The sequence below is a fragment of the Trichosurus vulpecula genome, chromosome 1 (assembly GCF_011100635.1).
Source record: "Trichosurus vulpecula isolate mTriVul1 chromosome 1, mTriVul1.pri, whole genome shotgun sequence".
Taxonomy (NCBI): Eukaryota; Metazoa; Chordata; class Mammalia; order Diprotodontia; family Phalangeridae; genus Trichosurus; species Trichosurus vulpecula.
In genome coordinates this window covers 507,021,354-507,039,425 of record NC_050573.1, presented here as the reverse complement: position 1 = coordinate 507,039,425, position 18,072 = coordinate 507,021,354, and the positions used below count along the sequence as shown (strand labels likewise).

The 18,072-nt window shown below is 37.3% G+C and overlaps 1 protein-coding gene and 1 pseudogene across 1 annotated transcript; both read left to right on the top strand.

Moving 5' to 3' along the window:
• Positions 1-272: 272 nt before the first annotated feature.
• Positions 273-844, top strand: LOC118840797 (annotated as a pseudogene).
• Positions 845-16,379: 15,535 nt separating this feature from the next.
• LOC118832312 (40S ribosomal protein S17) lies at positions 16,380-16,863 on the top strand. Its single transcript, XM_036739676.1, has one exon. It carries the CDS (start codon positions 16,395-16,397, stop codon positions 16,800-16,802), a length of 408 nt encoding a protein of 135 aa, XP_036595571.1. The 5' UTR covers positions 16,380-16,394; the 3' UTR covers positions 16,803-16,863.
• Positions 16,864-18,072: the final 1,209 nt, after the last annotated feature.

The following is an 18,072-nucleotide window of genomic DNA, read 5'->3' as shown; positions in this document are numbered from 1 at the left end:
TAAGTGATAGACAAACAATTTTAGCTGAAACTTCCTTTTAACTATAAACAAAACTGGCAAGTCCATGATTTCTTAAATTACAGTACATTAGAATATTACAACACACGGTCAGATAGAATGACCTAACAACTTCCTAATCCATTCATTTTTTTTTTCTTTCCAACTGTACAATTCTTAATCTAACAACATCTAGATTATAAGAGAAATCACTTTTCTAACAACATAGATGATACAATATAGGCTGTGGCTACATTGCGAGGTGTACAAGGAGCATGTGGAGGCCCAGGCTAGGAGCACCGGTGCAGGTGGCACTGTGGAGATCCTGCAGAGCTGGGCCATGTACCTTGCAGCAGCTGGTGCCCAGGCTTTGGATGGCTGGGCTCTGCAGCCTCCCCCCCCCAGGCTGGCCCCTGGCTCTGGGAGCAGGGACTGGAGCTGTGGCTTCCTGGTCTCCCAAACAGTTGAGTTCTCAGTCCCAGGGCTTCAGAGGCCAGATTCCAAAGGTCAAAAAATAGAGGATTCATCTGAAGAATTTGAGGAAAATAGGAACATTGGGTGACAAAAACTCCTTAGATTCAACCACTTACGAAAAACTTGGGGAGGAAACACAGGACTCCTTAGCATATTTTTTGAAAATCCTGGAGATGAGCCTTACACATCCAAGGATTACAATGTTTCATTCCCTAATAATGTTCTAGCAGTAAAGCTGGGTGGAGACCTGGAAATCTATGTGATCAACAAACAGACCCCCAACAAGAAGATCTGGTTGTCTTCTCCATCCTGTGGTCCCAAATGCTACAACTGGACAGGGAAGAATTGGGTGTATGCAAATTACACAATATAGGAAAATTTAGAAATATAATACCATAAATAATTATCATGTATTTAAACTTGAAACAAAATCAATTAATTACCAATCAGGTAATCAGATGACCTTAATTTAGTTGGATGGGCTTCCCCATTACTTTACACAAAAAATAATTCATCTCATCACCATTGGCATACTGATCACATCTAAAAACTCATATAAAGTTAGCAAGTATGAAACAGTAAACATTTAATTAAAACATTTAACACTCAGATAGTATTTATCTTATTCAAACACTTTACAATCATGTGTTCCTTACAATATCCCTGGGAAGTGTGTTCCATTATTATCTCATTACAGAACAGTAAACTGAAGTGAATAAAACAAATTTATTAATGCCAAATAACAATATCTTTTCCTTGCTAGGTTTTCTTGGTTGAAACCCAAAGACTCTACTGCTGCTTTTGGCCCAGGCAAAAAGCGATCTAAGGAATTTGATTTAATGCTAACGGTGTATGGCCAGTTTCCCCAGGGAGAAAACTCCAGAGCTTCCAGAGTTAATAGTAATTAACTGAATAGTACAAGGAGATATTTTAAGATTTTATATAATAATCTCAAATCACAATAACCAATATCTTTACCATAGCCAATATTTATGTGGTATTAGATTTAAAAAGGCCTTCCTACTATCTTGAAAGGGGACAAAGGAAAGGGTAGACATAATCCTCTATAATCTTACCTATTGGGTTTCAAATCAAGCTACAAAAATTTCATTTTCAATCTTTCTACTTAAAACAAAACCAATCTTCCTTACAACCTCTCAACGTGCTTAAACTATCTGCTAATGGCCACCCTCAAGATTGTTAGAACTGAACAGGCTGACTTAGCTGTACTGTAGGTTTGTTTTAGGGAAGACCCCAGGACGGGGTCAGGATGGTGAGGCTCCAGGTTGTTATATTGCGTATTGAATGTTTTGGGTTCCTTGCTGTTATAATGAAGTGGACTGACTAGATAAATGGCTTGTGTGATATGGTTCTCTGGTGTCTGAGTAAAATGGTTTACTTCTTCTGCCTTCTATGTAGAGAGTCTCACATGCTTTGTGATATAGAAATACATAGGCATTTTGACAATTATCATCTACATTAGAACACATGGGCTTGCTTCTGTGTACCCCCATCTGTCCCTAAATTGTTTTTTTCCCTACCTTCCATATTTTTGCTCAAGGCTTTATTTCTCTTTCTTAATCTTTCAAACACATTACTCAGACTACCTCCACTCTCCCTTACATTCAATCATAAGCCAGACTGCAAATACCATTGTTAGACGTGCAATGGTTTATATTCCTCTTGAAACAAAAGAGTGGGATTTGAGCTACTCCCAAACATAGTTAACAGATTATAAAAGACTTCACTGCCTAATTACACAGTTTTCCAAATTAAAAAATCATACTCACCCCAGTTTTGCCATGCTTGTCTTCACATTTTAGAATAAGGAGGAAATTAATGCTTAATAATTTGCAAATCAAGAGAGCTCTATTTTTCTCACACACTTCACAAACAGCTTTTATAATGTTAATATACATTTTAAACTAATCACTGAAATCCTAAAGTGATCACATTTAAGGCTGTGATATAAAAACATCTCTTCAATGATATTTTAAAAATACTTATTTTTGCAGTTTTAGACACATTACTCTAATGTCAGATATATTGGGAAGAGGGGTGCAAAGACAGTTCTCTAGATTTAATTTAAACATTATCTACAAACTTTAGCTTTGGCATCTAATTAAACCTGAATTAAAACTCTCAGCTTTCTTTCTCAGCCCTTGCTATCTTTGGGTTGCTAGCTCTAGATCCTTATCAGTATAAGACTGCTACTAGCAGATTTCACCTGCCAACTAACTTCTGGGAGAGTTACTCTGCTTTTTTGTTTCCATTACTTATTATTTAACGTTATTCTTGTAACCCCAACTTGGTCAATGTTGGGATCTGCCCCCAAAAAATGTCTTAATCTCCCATTGAAAGCCTAATGTAGGAATTCTTTTCCAGTGTTCTCTCTAATTACAAACTTTAAAATCTTTCAGCACAAACATTACAGTCATTTTACAAACACAGAAACATAGACAGACAAAATGACAAGTGGTAAAAATGCACTTGACACTGAAATTCAGGTATTGAAGGCAATTTATTACTATTGAGGAATTTAAAGGAATTGGTAAAAGTTCCTGGCCAGAAGCAGACACCCTCCTTCTTTAGGAAGAGGGACTGGGGAGTACAGGAGTGAGACTGACTTTATTCTGTCAGACTGACATAGATTGATGCACTATCAGCTCAGTACCTCCCTTCAAAGAATGGATTGGTCTGTCCCCTTCTGGGTTACAATCTTCCCTACATGCCCCCAACATGCAACTCCTTGGCATGTTTCCCCCTCCTCAACATGCATCCCATGTTCAAAAATGGCAGAAACTCCTCCCTGTGGGTGCGTAAGGTTATATTCAATTAGCCAATTAGGCATGCCTGGTAGCCATTTGACCCAGTTTTCTCTTCAACCTTGACCATTACCTGGCCAGTTTAGACCAGTTTTCCTAACATTCTGGATAGCATCCTGAATCTGTGGTTTCTGCAAAACTGCAAATTTTATTCCCATTGGCTGGGGACCTTCATCCTAGTTAATCTTTACTCCTTCTTTGTTTCAGCTGACAATTAATTATTCTGTGGAACTCAATTAACTCTTCTGTGGAAACCTAACTTTTCCTAACTTCTCCCCATCTCTCAAACAAGACAGAGTGACAAGACAGAGTGCACACAAATCTAATTTTCCTGTTGGTTTTTTAGGCTTAGTTTTTTTAAGATACGCTGACTTAGACTTAGATTTTAATTTATGTATTTATTTTTTTAGACTGGTCAAAATTCAGAGTTACCTTTTAGTTCCACATCCTTCTAAAAGCAACCAGTTCAGATTATAATGCAATTTATCACATATCAATTTACTCTGACTGAGGCATAGCCAAATTATAAAGGATATCCTTTCAGAGACCTGTCCTGAAGCCTCAGCCCCCAGAGCCAGCCTGGAGAGAAAAGTGAAGTGCAACCAAAAACAGAGAGTCTGAGAGATAGGAGCAGGGATTTTGGGGACAAGACTTACCCACCCTTCACAACTGGGACTTCAGGAGAAAAGAGTCCTGTGAGCACCTGATCCCAGTATCCCAGTGCTATGGGGGAGAAGATCCAGTCTCCAAAGCCAGGTCCTAATCTGTATCACATGGCACCATTAAATGTCAACCTCTCCAGAGTTTGTTCTAAGAAAGGACAAATGAAATTAGGTTATGTCCACATTTTTAATTTCTCTCAGGCTAGCAACATATATGCATTGCATGTGAGTTACAGTCCAGAACTGGCTCGATATGGGGCTTGGGGTCCCCATATCTTTCAATAGAGTCTGATATGACTCCATCATAGTGTTACCTCTGGACAGAGCAAATCCCTTTTCTGGCAGATCCCCTTCCCAACCATACTAGACTTCTCCCGGTCTTGGGCTAACTAGCCAGAAAAAACCTGAGTGGAACACAGTGGAGCTTCCTTGCATACCTTCGCTTAAATCAATTCTAGTCTTGGGTTGGGGTTTGACCAGGATAAGATTCAAAGTAATCCATTATCAGTAATGCAATTCTGAAGAATTTTGAGAAAAGGAGGCTGGGGCTGGGGGGAGCTCTCAGTCCCAAGATACTGATTACTAAGATACTGATTCACACACACACACACACACACACACGCACACACAGGCACACACACAAAACATGCATACCCTTTGAGTTAGCAATACCACTACTACATCTGTATATGGAAAGATATTTAAAACAAAAAAGGAAAAGAACCTATACATATACAAAAATATTTATAGCAGCTCTTTTCTGGGGGCAAAGAAGTGGAAATTGAGGAAGTGTCCATCAATTGGGGAATGGCTGAACAAATAGTGGTTTGTGTTTGAAAAACCTAGAAAGACCTACATAAGCTGATACAAAGTGAAATGTACTTTGTACAAATTAACAACAATATTGTAAGATGATTAGCTGTGAATGACTTAGCTATTCTCAGTGTAAGAAATGGGAGAAGGAGTTTTGTTTCCACAGAACGAAAGGTGTGCTTCCCCACCCTCCCCCACCCCAGCTTTAGCAGAGACCAGGCCTCAAGGTCGGTCAGGTGAGAGGTCAGAGGCTTGTACGCATGTGCATACTTTTTGAGAAGGCAGTCTGGGGAATTAGAGAGGCCAAACCCATTTGAACCAGTTCAAGCTTGTCTAGGGTCTGGTCTTGGTCAAGAATCCAGGCCTACTGATTTGCATCATTTGCATATGTTAAAGAGGGAAAGTAGGGCAAGTAAAAGAATATAGTTTAATCCTAAACTAAGACAAGGAAAATCTAATTAACTTCACTTTTGCTTCTGTATCCTTATTATCCTATTTATATAAACTATATAACCTAGGAAAACTATGTAAAAAACAAAGATTGTAAACTAACCATGACTCTAGCAGGAGTGGAGGGAATGGTTACCCCTGTTCCTGCAGCTGTATCAGTGTGAGTGTTCCCGTGAGCACTACACCCGCTCTCCCGGGGAGTGTAATAAAATGCCTTCCTCTGCCCACTCTGGTCCTGAATTCTTTGGGTGTGAATGGGCAAATCACATGGATTTTCCTAAGGTCAAGTGAAGGGAAGCAACAGGCAGCGGAAGCTCGCCAGGCTTACTCCTGGATCTTGTCTTGGGGTGTCCTGTGATCCCCACTGCGGTGTTAAGAGGGCTACCACTCTGGATTCCCTTGGGGAACCCTGTGGTCTGCACGGCCTTCTTAAGGGGACATCACATGGGACTTCCGGCCCTGTCTCGGGAGCCTTGTGATCTTACTGCCATCCTAAGGGGCCATCACTTGGGTCTTCCTTAGGGTCTGACCCCTAGGAGGCCCTGTGATCCCCACAGATTAAGGGATGGCTATCACTTGGTCTTCCTCTGGGAGTCCTGTGGTCTGTACAGCCTTCCCTAGGGATTATCACAGGGTTCTTCTTCAGGACTTTGGCCCTGCCTAGGAAGTCCAGTGATCGCCAAAACCACGCTTCTCACATCAGCAATACAATGATCCAAGATAACTCTGAACGATTTATGATGAAAAAGGCTATCCATCCTTGGAGAAAGAACTGATAGTATCTGAATGCAGATTGAAGCATACTTTTTTTTTTACTTTATTTTTCTTGAGGCTTTTTTGTCTTTGTTTTCTTTTACAGAATGATTATTATGGAAATGTTTTGCATGACTACATATGTATAACCTAAATCAAAATGCTTACCTTCTCAAAGGGAGGAGGGAGGATGGGATAGAATTTGGAACTCAAAGTTTTAAAAATGACTGTTAAAAATTGTTTTTACGTGTAACCGGGGATAAATAAAATACTAAGGATTTTTCAATTAATGTTTTACTCAATTTTTATTTATAGCCAATAAACATATTGTTCTATAATTTTTAGTTCTCTGTTTTGTCTCTCCCTGGTTTATGTGTCATGACCACAGTTGTAACACAGATAGAATTTGTAGTATCCTTTCTTTGCTTATTTTTGCAAAGAGTTCACGTAATATTGGAATTGTTCTTTGAATAGTTGATATAATTAAGTTGTATAATTAAGTTGTAAATCTACTTTTCTTTCCTTTTGGAGTTCTTTTATGGCTCATTCAACTTTTTTTCCAAGTCTGAATTATTTGAATTTTGTACTTCCCATTCTTCCAAACTGGGCATTTTGCTTTTTTTGTAAACATTCTTCATTTCATTGGAATTAACATTTTTGTCAGCAAAAGCCTATTGCATTATAAGATAAAAGTCAGAAGGAAGGGTGACCTCTTTTGTGTTTTTCTTGGAGTCATTAGAAATCATGCAGTCTGAAATGACAGTGACATGGTGGCTAGGTCTTACACTGTTAAATGTAGTAATCCTCTTGATTTAGGCTAAGAACCTGCTCTAAAACAATTTTCTGATGATCTGCAAGTAACGTAGTTAATTTTTAATGAAAAGCATCATCAAACCATTCATTACTCCTATATGAAACTTTTTTTTCTTTCTGCTTGAAATTTCAAGGGAGCAAGGGTATGAGTATGAATTCTTCTTGAAAGACACTATCAAACAACTGCCTTGTCAGCTCTTAGGCATTTGAAGCCTTGAAAATCAGGGTAAAAGCCTGGAATTAATATTATGTCACAAGAGAGAAAATAAGAGGACCATATGTAGCCTTTTCTATCCACAGGAAATCTACAGAATTCTTTGCCACATGGAGAAACTTTCTGTGACTAGTTCCAGAAAGATATAATAATCACCTCTATTCTAATTAATGCTCCTCTATTCCTTTTACATGATTGCTTCCTCCATAGTTTCTCCATGACTAGCAAAACCTACTCTGTTGATGTTGGTTGAGGAGGGTTAGCCTGTTTTGTTTTTAAGCCAGAGAGAGTTCACCTTAGATTCCAGGGGATCCATTGCGATTCATTTGCTTCTTTTAAAGAATGAGGGGATTTATTGATAACGATTTTTTTCAAACACACCCATCCATGTTTTGATGCCTTATCTCTCACAATGTTTCACTAGAATTTTTTCACAGAAAAGTTGAAAAATTCTGGTCTCCTTTTATAGAGACAAGAGAAGACTAATTTTTTTGGATATTATTCATAGAGGAGGCTGAATGTAGGCTTTTCTATCTCCATGGGAACACAATAGTGTTCCTGACTCTTCTAGAAATGAAGAAAGAAAAGAATTAGTTTCCATGGAGATATAAAGGTATGCTAAACAGGGCCGGCCCTGGGGCCACCTCTAAGCAAAAGTGAGATTCAGGAACTCTTTTTGTTCCCAAACATACTGGAGGATTCAGCCTAATGAGTTCTTGATGGTCCTGGAGTTAAATAGGTTTCTCTATGCCTTGTGAGAAATTACACCCCCAAATTCATTTACTCCATGGATATTTGAAAGTAAGCATCAAACAATCCAAATGAAATGTCTTCTGCAATACCATTGCTAAAAGACATGCTGTAAAGAATTATGCCATAAAAATTGGGTGATAATACATCATTTCTCAAGTGATTTAAAAATGTGTTAATTAGGGAATTCTATTATAGGGGATCCTTTATTAAAGAGCATATGAACTGGAACTCAGTCCTAATTCTTAGGTAAGAATCTGAAATTGAAATCTGCCATTCTATGCATTAACATTCAGGGAAGCCATGCAATCAGCATCCAGTTCTCCAACAATTGCTTTATCTCCATCTGGGGAAAACTACAGTACCCCTCATTAATTTCATCCTTTATAATTTTATATTCAGTTAAGTTTCAGATGACATCTATACTCATGACTAGTTTTCCAGAAAAAGCTTCCCATACTACCATGACAACCACATGATGTGCTTAGTACCTCCTGACAAAAGAAAGTGCAGTGATTGGCACACAGATGTGTTTGTATTCAAATGACACTTGTGTCAAAGCATCCAGGCATGATGATCATAGAACACAGAGGATGAGCATCTACATAGTGCCTATTTTGAAATTCACATTGGCATAATGGAGCTCTGGTTATATATATATATATATATATATATATATATATATATATATATATATATATATATATATATATATATCTACTAATATGAAACTGAATCACTTAAGGGAATATATTTTAATAACTTAGCTCAATGTTATAAAACTCATGGTTTGTGAGCATCAGCTAGTCAACAAGCATTAAATTATTGTTTGTATTGTGCCAGAAACACTGGAAACATGCAAAAAAGTCAAGAATAATCTCTGCCCTCAAGTATACATATTAACAGGGGAGACAAAGATACAAGACACATACAAATTAAGTGGAAGGGAATCCGAGGTGGAAGACACTAGTAAATAGGGGGACCAGGAAAAGTCATCTGCAGAAGGTGGGATTTGAACTGATTTCTGAAGGAAACCAGGGAAAACAAGAAGGAGATAGAAATGAAGACTGGGAGCATTCTAGATGTGAATCCTCAATCATTCTTCTCACAGAATCCCTGGGTATATTATGTAGTCCATTGTACCTATGTTTGGATAAATATACAATGACATTAGCAATATTTTGTGAGAGAAACAGATGTATTGAGTAATAGTAAAAAGAGATGTGTGCTTCTAAATTAACAAACATTGGTCCCAAGAACATAGCAGCAGCAGCAGCAGCAGCAGTAGTAGTACCAGTAGTGGTAGTAGTAGTAGCAGTAGTAGCAGTAGTAGTAGTAGTAGCAGTAGTAGTAGTAATAGTAGTAGTAGTAGTAGTAAGAGTAGGAGTAGTAGTAACAAATCTAGCATTCATGCAACATTTAAGGTTCCCAAAATGTTTTATAAATATTACCTCATTTTATCTTCACAATAATCGTATGAGGTAGAGACTGCTCATATCCCCACATATAGATGAAGAACCTGACTCTGACAGGCTAAATGACTTACTCAGAGTTATACAGCAAGGAAGTTTCTGAAGCATTTGAATGAAGGTAGGTCTTCTTACTTTCAAGTCCAGTGTTCCATTCACTGTTAGCTAAAGTAGAAAGAGATTTGAGGATGCTATCACTATAAATTACTGTTCCATTTATCAGACATACAAACAAGAATGAATTGTTTTGATTTGATTAGCACCCATACAAATTTTGACTCATGTGGAATCCATACCTTACCTTTATTGCAACCCTGAAATAACTACTCAACAGATTCCAAACAGTTATAAAGCAGAATCTTGTCAACTTTTCTGTTCCTCTGAATTTTGACCTTAGAACAAATAGGTCCAACAACTCTTTCTGTTACTATTTTCAGGATCCTTAAAATACATATAACTTTGAAATGACGAATGAGGGTCATATTTTTCTCCTGTCACAACTTCCTTCCATTCACCAGTTCTTGAATCAGATGGACCCTATGACTTTTTTTTTTCAGCAAAAAGACAGACTTCAGTTCTGTGTTGTAAAGACCATCAAATGGAAGATCTGAAAGTTTTTGTTCATAGTGGAAATAAGTCTAAGTTCATTTACAACTGAAAGACTTCTTATAAGCAGTTCAATATAGGCTTAAAAGCAAAGCAAAAAATGCATCTTTTAAACTGTTTAGATTCTCAGATCAAGAAGAAATAAAACTCTAAGCCCAGTACCCCTAAAAGCCATTTTTCCATTTATGCTTACAAGCTTAATAAGTGAAGAAGGATTCCTGGAGGGTCCAAGTGAATGAAATTGTTGTGGACAAAAGGTTTACTTTCAAACAATATAATTTATGTCCAGGCTTTACTTTCATCTATAGCAGAGTTCTTAACCTTTTTTGGTCATAAACACACTGGCAATCTATTGAACCCTTTCTCTCACCAATATTTTTAAACAATTGAAGTAACTGCTAAATTTCAGTTGGAGGTTAGTGCAAATGGTTTTTTTCCCTCATCCAATTGTATTGACATCTCTCCACCCCCTTCTCCCTGGCCATGGATCTCTGATTAAAACCACTGATCTACAGGAATAACTCATACCAACAACATCCAGAAAAAGTGAAAATAATGGTGTTGTGCTTGGATAAGCATTCCACAGAGGTTCTCAAGTCTCTACAGGAGCACTTGGTCTCCCTCCCTTTTGGCAAAGGTGTCCAGGAGTACAAGGTATTAAAAGCCTTGAGCCACTAGTTCAAAGCTCTCAGTCTCACCTTTATGTCCTAGGACCTCTGAGACTTCAGATTATTAGGAAATACCTGGTTAAACTCAAGACTTTGTGAGCAGCATCAGAAATTTCAGCAGCCTTTCCTGGGGTGATGGAATAATATGAAGCTTCTCACAGATCTCCAATCTCAATGGATTAGAGTTCTACATTCTCTGAGTATTGGCAGAAGCCCAGTAATTTGTGATCACTGACTTTTACATGTTGATACAATCTATAGACTCTCAATCAATAGTTATGAAGTGCCTATTATGTGTATGACACAATCTTATGCATAATCAAAATTCAAAATAAGCCTAAGACTTTGTTCTTATCCTTAAAGAATTTATAAATTAGAGAGACAAGATACGAACCATGAAAAAACAGTAAACAATGGAGGGCCATTGAGTTAAAATAAATAAGAAGGCTGCCTCATGATATATATAGAATGAACTCTGGGTTTTGAGTCAGGAATACTTGATAGATAACTCACATTTTACCACTTACTAGATATGTAACTAAGTCACTATACTTCCCTGAGTCTGTTTCCTTAACTGAAAATAGAATGAAAAATACTGTGTATGATTCAAAAGAAATAATGTATTCAAAGTATTTTGCAAACCTTAAAATGCTACATAAATACCATCTATTATTAAATAAGTGGCATAGATAATAAATGCCATACATTTGGAGGAAGAAGCATTTACTATAAATCGGTCACTTGACATGTCATGGAAAAATTCACAGAAGATATGTTGCTCAAGCTGGACCTTGGAGAAAAGCACATGATTAAATAGGTGGAAAAGACTATAGGTGACGAGAACAGTGTATGCACATGTGCAGTTGAGAATGCATGCTCTGGTTGCTTTGAGTAGTGCAGTCTGATCAAGTAGAGAATTCATAAGTAGAATATCGCAGTACCTTAGAGTCAGATGGTAACTGGCAGGCCATCACATCATGAAAAAAAAGATCCCCATGAAAACATCCGTCCAGGTTTTGCATGAAGACCTTTCATGAGAAGGTGTCTAATGCTGACACAGATAGACCATTCCAATTTGGGATAACTTTATTTGTTAGGAAGTTGTTCTAGAGACTTTCAATAATCAAATGAATCTGTGTTATCATCTATTTTGATATTCCCTTTGATGACGCTGGTGACAGTCTTCCTGAATGATTCATATAGCACCATAGGGGCCATACCCAATTGGGTAGGGACTATTTTCTGTTTATTGTGACACCATTATGGATTTCAGAGGAGCACATGAGCTGTCCTGCAGTCATCCCTCACTCTCACCACTGAATCAGCCCAGCATCTTTATGAGTTATGCATATTCCTGATGACATTCTATACTCTACTTCTTTTCTCCCAAGTTCCTTGTTTGCTATATGGTTAAATCTGCTCACAATCTCCTAGCACTTTTCCATTGCCTAGTAAATGATACCCATTTAAGATTATTGAGACACTGCTGTGTTCTATATCTATTAGTTATACAACACTACTGGAATGTTGGGATTAAAATAATGAGCCTTTGTTTCTGAGAGAAGTTTGGGGGACATTCAAGGAGCTTTGTGATTTCCCGAAAGCAATGTAGCCTGTTCTCCTGTTTGATTCTAGGCCCAACTTACTGATGAATTTTCATGGACTATTCAACTCTATACCTGACAACAAATATTCTTCAACCACTTGACTTTTCTTTTTATGATGATCAGAAAAATATGCTTTTGAATGGTTAAAAAATCTTTTCCAAAATCTGCAGTGCTTGAGGACTTGACATAACAAGCACAATTTCATCAACCAATATGATGGATTCCATCATCCATAGAATTTAATAATATGAATCTTCTGTTGGAGTTCTACCTTTGCAGAAGGTATGATATATACTTTAAAAAGTATTCATTACTTCTGTTTTATGTGTTTCCTAATATTTATGACTAGAGGCTCATCAAGCAAGGTTATCTCTATGGTAATCTCTTTCAAAGAATCAGGAATAATTTTGAAGTATAATTCAGAAATATTGAATGAGAATCTTCAAGATGGTATTTTGCCCTACTGAATCAAATATTTTCTTATAACTACCAGCAATAATTATAGTGACACTTTATGTTATCTACTCCTTTCAATCATTTATATGATGGTAACAATTTGGTCTGCTGTGGAATATCACTAGTAAAAAGTTTCAAAGTAGCCTGCCAATATACTTCATCAAGGATGCCCTTGATATAATTTTCATAAAAAATTGGAAAAAGATTGTAAAGCAAGCATAAAGATTACCAGTTGATTACATTCTCTTTAGTGATCTTCATTGAGTTTACTCCTCCCTTCCCCCTTTTTTAGAGAAAGCTCAATCATCATTCCAGTCAACCACATGGAAGCTGTGTGGAAGGAGGTTCTGGTTTCCAACTATGAATGACTCATCACTGAGTTAAATCCTCATGATTGGCTTCTGAGACAGAATTCTGTAGATATACTAAAGAGGAGGTAAGCTGCCCTTCAGACACTCTCTAAGCCAGAGGACAACATTCTGAGTTGGCTGATGGTACCCTTGTCACCCTCCATCTAACTTCAAGCTGCTTGAAAAAGGCTAATTCCCCTGGTTTGGTGGGAGATTCTACTGGCAAGGCAGCAGTGGTGACATTAGTGTCTTCATTAGGCAGTTCAACCACCATGAGGAGAGAGTGCCTACATAGAAGTAGGAAGAGTGGACTGGTTGCAAGAAACAGCAGCAAAGAGAAGCTATTAGAAAAAAAGATAGAAGTTGGCTATTTAATTTGACAGTGCTCAAGGTAGAGGTGAAATGCAAAATGTCTAAGTAACAGAACTGCCAAACTATTATCTTAATAAGAATTACTATCAGCTCCCAGGCAGATTGTAAATTTCTGAATACTTTTAAAATCATCCTATGTAGAATGTTATGATTCACTCAGTCTTACCTAGGCTTTATTTGAGTAGGATTAAATCACCTCTCCTGTACTCAGTTCGTATTTGTGCAATGGGCACCTCTTCTACCTGCCCATTTGTCCACTACTCTATCACCTCTTTAGTTCTTTAAGTTATGTGTCTTTCAATGCAAATAAAGATTACATTAACTCTTTTGGCTCTAAAAGTTTCCTCACCCAAAAGTTTCCAGTACTGATGAATTCACAGGTCCAAAACATATAACATTACTGAGTCATATTGAGCTTACAATCCACTGACATGAGGTATTTGCTAGAGCTAGTTTGAACGTGCTGATGAGAGCCGATTGTTAAATTTCAAACATGAACATTTATACCTCAGAAATCAGCAAATGTTATTGATAGAGCCTTGAATTAATGTGTGTGTGTGTGTGTGTGTGTGTGTGTGTGTGTGTGTGTGTGTGTGTGTGTTACTATCTGGACTTAAGAAATGGATGAAGAAAATGTTAATAATACAGATTAAACTTGAAGCAATTGTTAAACATTTATTAGCACACCACTGACTAATATACTTCGATCTTCTTTTTTCAGACAAAAATATACCCCTCCCCCCATTCTGTACGTTACTAAGTCAAAATTTTAGGACAAATCTAAGACTCTATATTTATCCCTATTAAATTTCATTTTATTAAGCTCAGTTTGATGTTCTATTCCAACAAGATATTTTTGGATCTTGGTCCTCACATCCAATGTGCCAGCTCACTTGGCAGCTAGGTGGTGTAGTGAATTGAGTGTAGGATTTGGCACTACAAACTTCTGAGTTAAAATCCCTCCTCAAATGCCTACTAGCTGTGCATGTCACTTTCTATATGCCTCAGTTTCCTCAACAGTAAAATAGGGATAATAATAACACTTACCTCAGTAGGTTGTTAACCTACTGAGTTAACATATGCAAAGTTATTTAAAAACTTTGAAGCACTTTGAAGCACCATATTAATGTTATCTATTATTATTAGCTATCCCTCCAAGCTATGTGTCATCTTCCAGTTTGATAGCTATTATCTATGTCTTTGGTCAAGTCATTGAAAAAGCATTAAAAAGCACAGGGCTGAGAATAGATGAATGTAGCACCATATTGGAAACGTCTTTCCAAGTTGATATGGAACTAGTATTGACACCTCTTTGGGTACAAACATGTAACCAGTTCCGAATCTCTCTAAATGTGTTATTATTTAATATATATCTTTCCAAGAATTACATGGAAGACTTCTAAAATCCAAAGAACTTAAATCTTAGCATTCCCTTAATTTACCAGGCTAAAAAAAACCTATAAAAGAAACTTTACCTGTCGTGGTTATGCTGCTTCTTTGTTATCAGTGATTCATTCATGAATCATCTCTCTAATAACATGTCCTGGAATTTTTATATGAAATGAAATTAAAGTTAGCCTATAGCTTACAGATTCTTTGTTTTAATTGGGATATTTACCATTCTCCAGTCTTTTGGTACCTTAGCTTTCCTGTTCACATTAGTCATCCAAAGATCCTTGAGAATGACTCAGCAAACACAGCCACCAGATCTTTCAGCAACAGAAAACATAGTTCATTTGAGCCAGATTGCAAGATTCTAACAAGTGCAGTTTGGTCTGTTCTTACTATTTCCTTATTTATCTATGAATTCCCATTTTTCTTCTGTCATTTTCAGTCCAAAGGTCATTCACTTTGCCAGACAAAAAAGAATCAAGAAAAGAATTGAGTAGCCAGAAAAGAAAAAAAAATACTTAGAAGAACCCAGTCATTTGTTTTTGCACATCCTTTGAAGTTAGTAGCTTTTCTAGTTCAGCAGTCAACTTGGGGACTTTTCTGTCAGTCAAAGCCAGTCAATAAACATTTATTAAGTACACATAATGTGTGCCAGGTACTGTGCTAAGAATAAATGCTGAGGATACAATGAAAGGCACAAGATAGTCCCTGCCTCTGAGGATCTCAAAATCTAATGAAGCAAACAACATGTGAACAGTTATGTTCAACAAGCCATTTACAGGATAAATAGATAAAATCAAGAAAGAGAAGATACTAGAATTAAAAGAGATTGGGAAAGGCTTCCTGTAGAAGGTGAGATTTAAGCTGGGACATAAAAAAAGTCAGGGAATTCCAAGAGGTAGAGATGAGGAAGGAGAGTATGTTGAGCATGGAGTCAAACAATGAAAATGCTTGGTGTCAGAGATGGGGTGTTCTTTAGCAAGGAACTGCAAGGAGGCCAGAGTACAGTAAAAAAAAAGACTGGAAAGATGGGGAGGGCTGAGTTATGAAGAGCTTTGAATGTAAAACAGAAGATTTTGTCTTTGATAATTCATAGTAAGCTCTTAAATCACGTATGACTAGAATCTGATTGCAATGTTCTCTCACTGTCAAAATGAAGCAGAATGAGATTATTTGCGCATGCTCCAAGAAATGACAACTATGGGACAATTCATCCATGTTACAATGTATCGTGTTTCTTGTTGTCCCTCCCAGTGTGTTTCACCACTAAGTAACTCTCTACCTTGCCTATGAGGTGAAAAATCACCCAACAAACTATGCCTTCAATGAGATACTTTGTTTTCACCAAGAGGCTTTAACTTTGTATATCTGGATCAACTAGCTTGTCATTCAATTTCCTAGGATGTAGTTATAGTGCAATACAAAGAGCTCCTGCACTCAGAGTTAAGAGGGAACTGAGTTTAAATTTTGCCGCTAACATTTTCTTGCTGTATAAGATTGGAGCAAGTTACTTAACTCCTCTGAACCTTCTTTATCACCTTCATAATAGTTTTTAGTAATTAGTAATAGTAATTAGTACCTATAAGTAACAGTAACTGCAGAGGCTGTGTGATATAGAGCAAAGGTGGCAAACATGCAGCACACAGACCACATGCAGTCCACAACACTATCCAACGTGGTGCAATCAGAATAATATATAATTCCTTCACCCTCAGGAGCCAACATGGGTCGCGTTCGGACCAAGACCGTGAAGAAGGCGGCGCGAGTCATCATCGAAAAGTACTACACCCGTCTGGGCAATGACTTCCACACCAACAAGCGCGTGTGCGAGGAGATCGCCATCATCCCCAGCAAGAAGCTCCGCAACAAGATCGCGGGATATGTTACTCATCTGATGAAGCGAATCCAGAGAGGCCCTGTGAGAGGTATCTCCATCAAACTGCAGGAAGAAGAAAGAGAAAGGAGGGATAACTATGTCCCAGAGGTCTCTGCTTTGGATCAGGAAATTATTGAAGTGGACCCTGACACCAAAGAAATGTTGAAACTCCTGGACTTTGGCAGTTTGTCCAACCTGCAAGTTACCCAGCCCACAGTTGGGATGAACTTCAAAACACCAAGAGGAGCTGTTTAATATTTACTTTTGCCTTCTTTCCAATAAACATGGGAATGCCCCACAAAAAAAAAAAAAAAAAGAATAATATATAATTGGGAAATACTTAAAATAAAAATGCAATAAAACATAATATTAATATGTGGTTTTCTAAGCTAATATGCAGGCTGCAGAAATCCTTATGTATGGTTTAGTGGCCCCCATTTCTATTCGAATTTGACACCACTGGCATGGAGGATACTCTGGAAGACAGGTTAAGTCTGGCCCTCTGAAACATATGGATTATGCGACCATGGGCAAGTTGCCCCAGGCAACTCTCTAAGATGAAAAATAGTAGACAGAGTACTGATATGGGCAGAGTAAATTACTCACCTGGATTTTTCTATGAAAATGAAATCACAAATCCAGGCAAAAAGAGAGAAAAGGATACTTGCCTCACAAAACTGTTTTGAGTTTCAAATAAAAAATGTATGTAAAGTAGTTTGCAAACCTTAAAAGTGCTATGTAATGTTGACCTGAAAGTTTGGGTAAAAGAGGCAAACAGTCTAGGTGGTATATAAATTCATCTTGTTTATTCCCTTAAAGCTAGCAAAGCTAGTGAACATGTACCTACATGGAGCCAGAGTCTAATTCTGACTGCCTAATAAAAAGAATAAGAAGCCTTAAATATGTTGTAGAACAATCCCAACTCAGGATGTCTGTGTCACTATGTTTAACCATAGTAGGAGAAAGGAATTTTCTTACGTGAATAAGTTGTAAATAAGATAAGAAAGTTGACAAAATATCAATTGAAATTACAACCCATTATACCTGTGTTTCTGTTACCATTAACATGATATAACATAGTTTATGTGCATAAAATATTAAGATAAGAAAAGTCCCATTACTCAAAATAGTGTCTTAGATTAAGGTGCCTCATCCTTAATGGCCATAAACAGAGGAAAATGCTCTTAGTCAGTTCCATCTGGCCTTGTAGTTGTTGACATAGGAAGAGGCATTTTCTGGATTTACTCAGAGAACAAAGAAGGACAGGTCTGTTAGGCCAACATTCTTCTTCTGGGTTATTAGTTCAGGTTTGGGCTCTTATTCAGGTTCCAATGACCTGAAATGATTATCAGTAAATATCATTTATTAATATTTCTTTTTATCTTACAATTTAAGCATAACCTCAAGATATTTTTACCGAAGACTGTTTCCACCATCTCAAAACACTTTACTTCTATGATATCCCAGACAGAGAACTCCTTTGTGTGTGTTATATACTTTCAGTAAAAATTGTAAATAGATTGAA

Excerpts from the sequence above, each read along its gene's own strand:
- LOC118832312 (XM_036739676.1), top strand. The coding sequence starts at position 16,395 with ATGGGTCGCGTTCGGACCAAGACCGTGAAGAAGGCGGCGCGAGTCATC.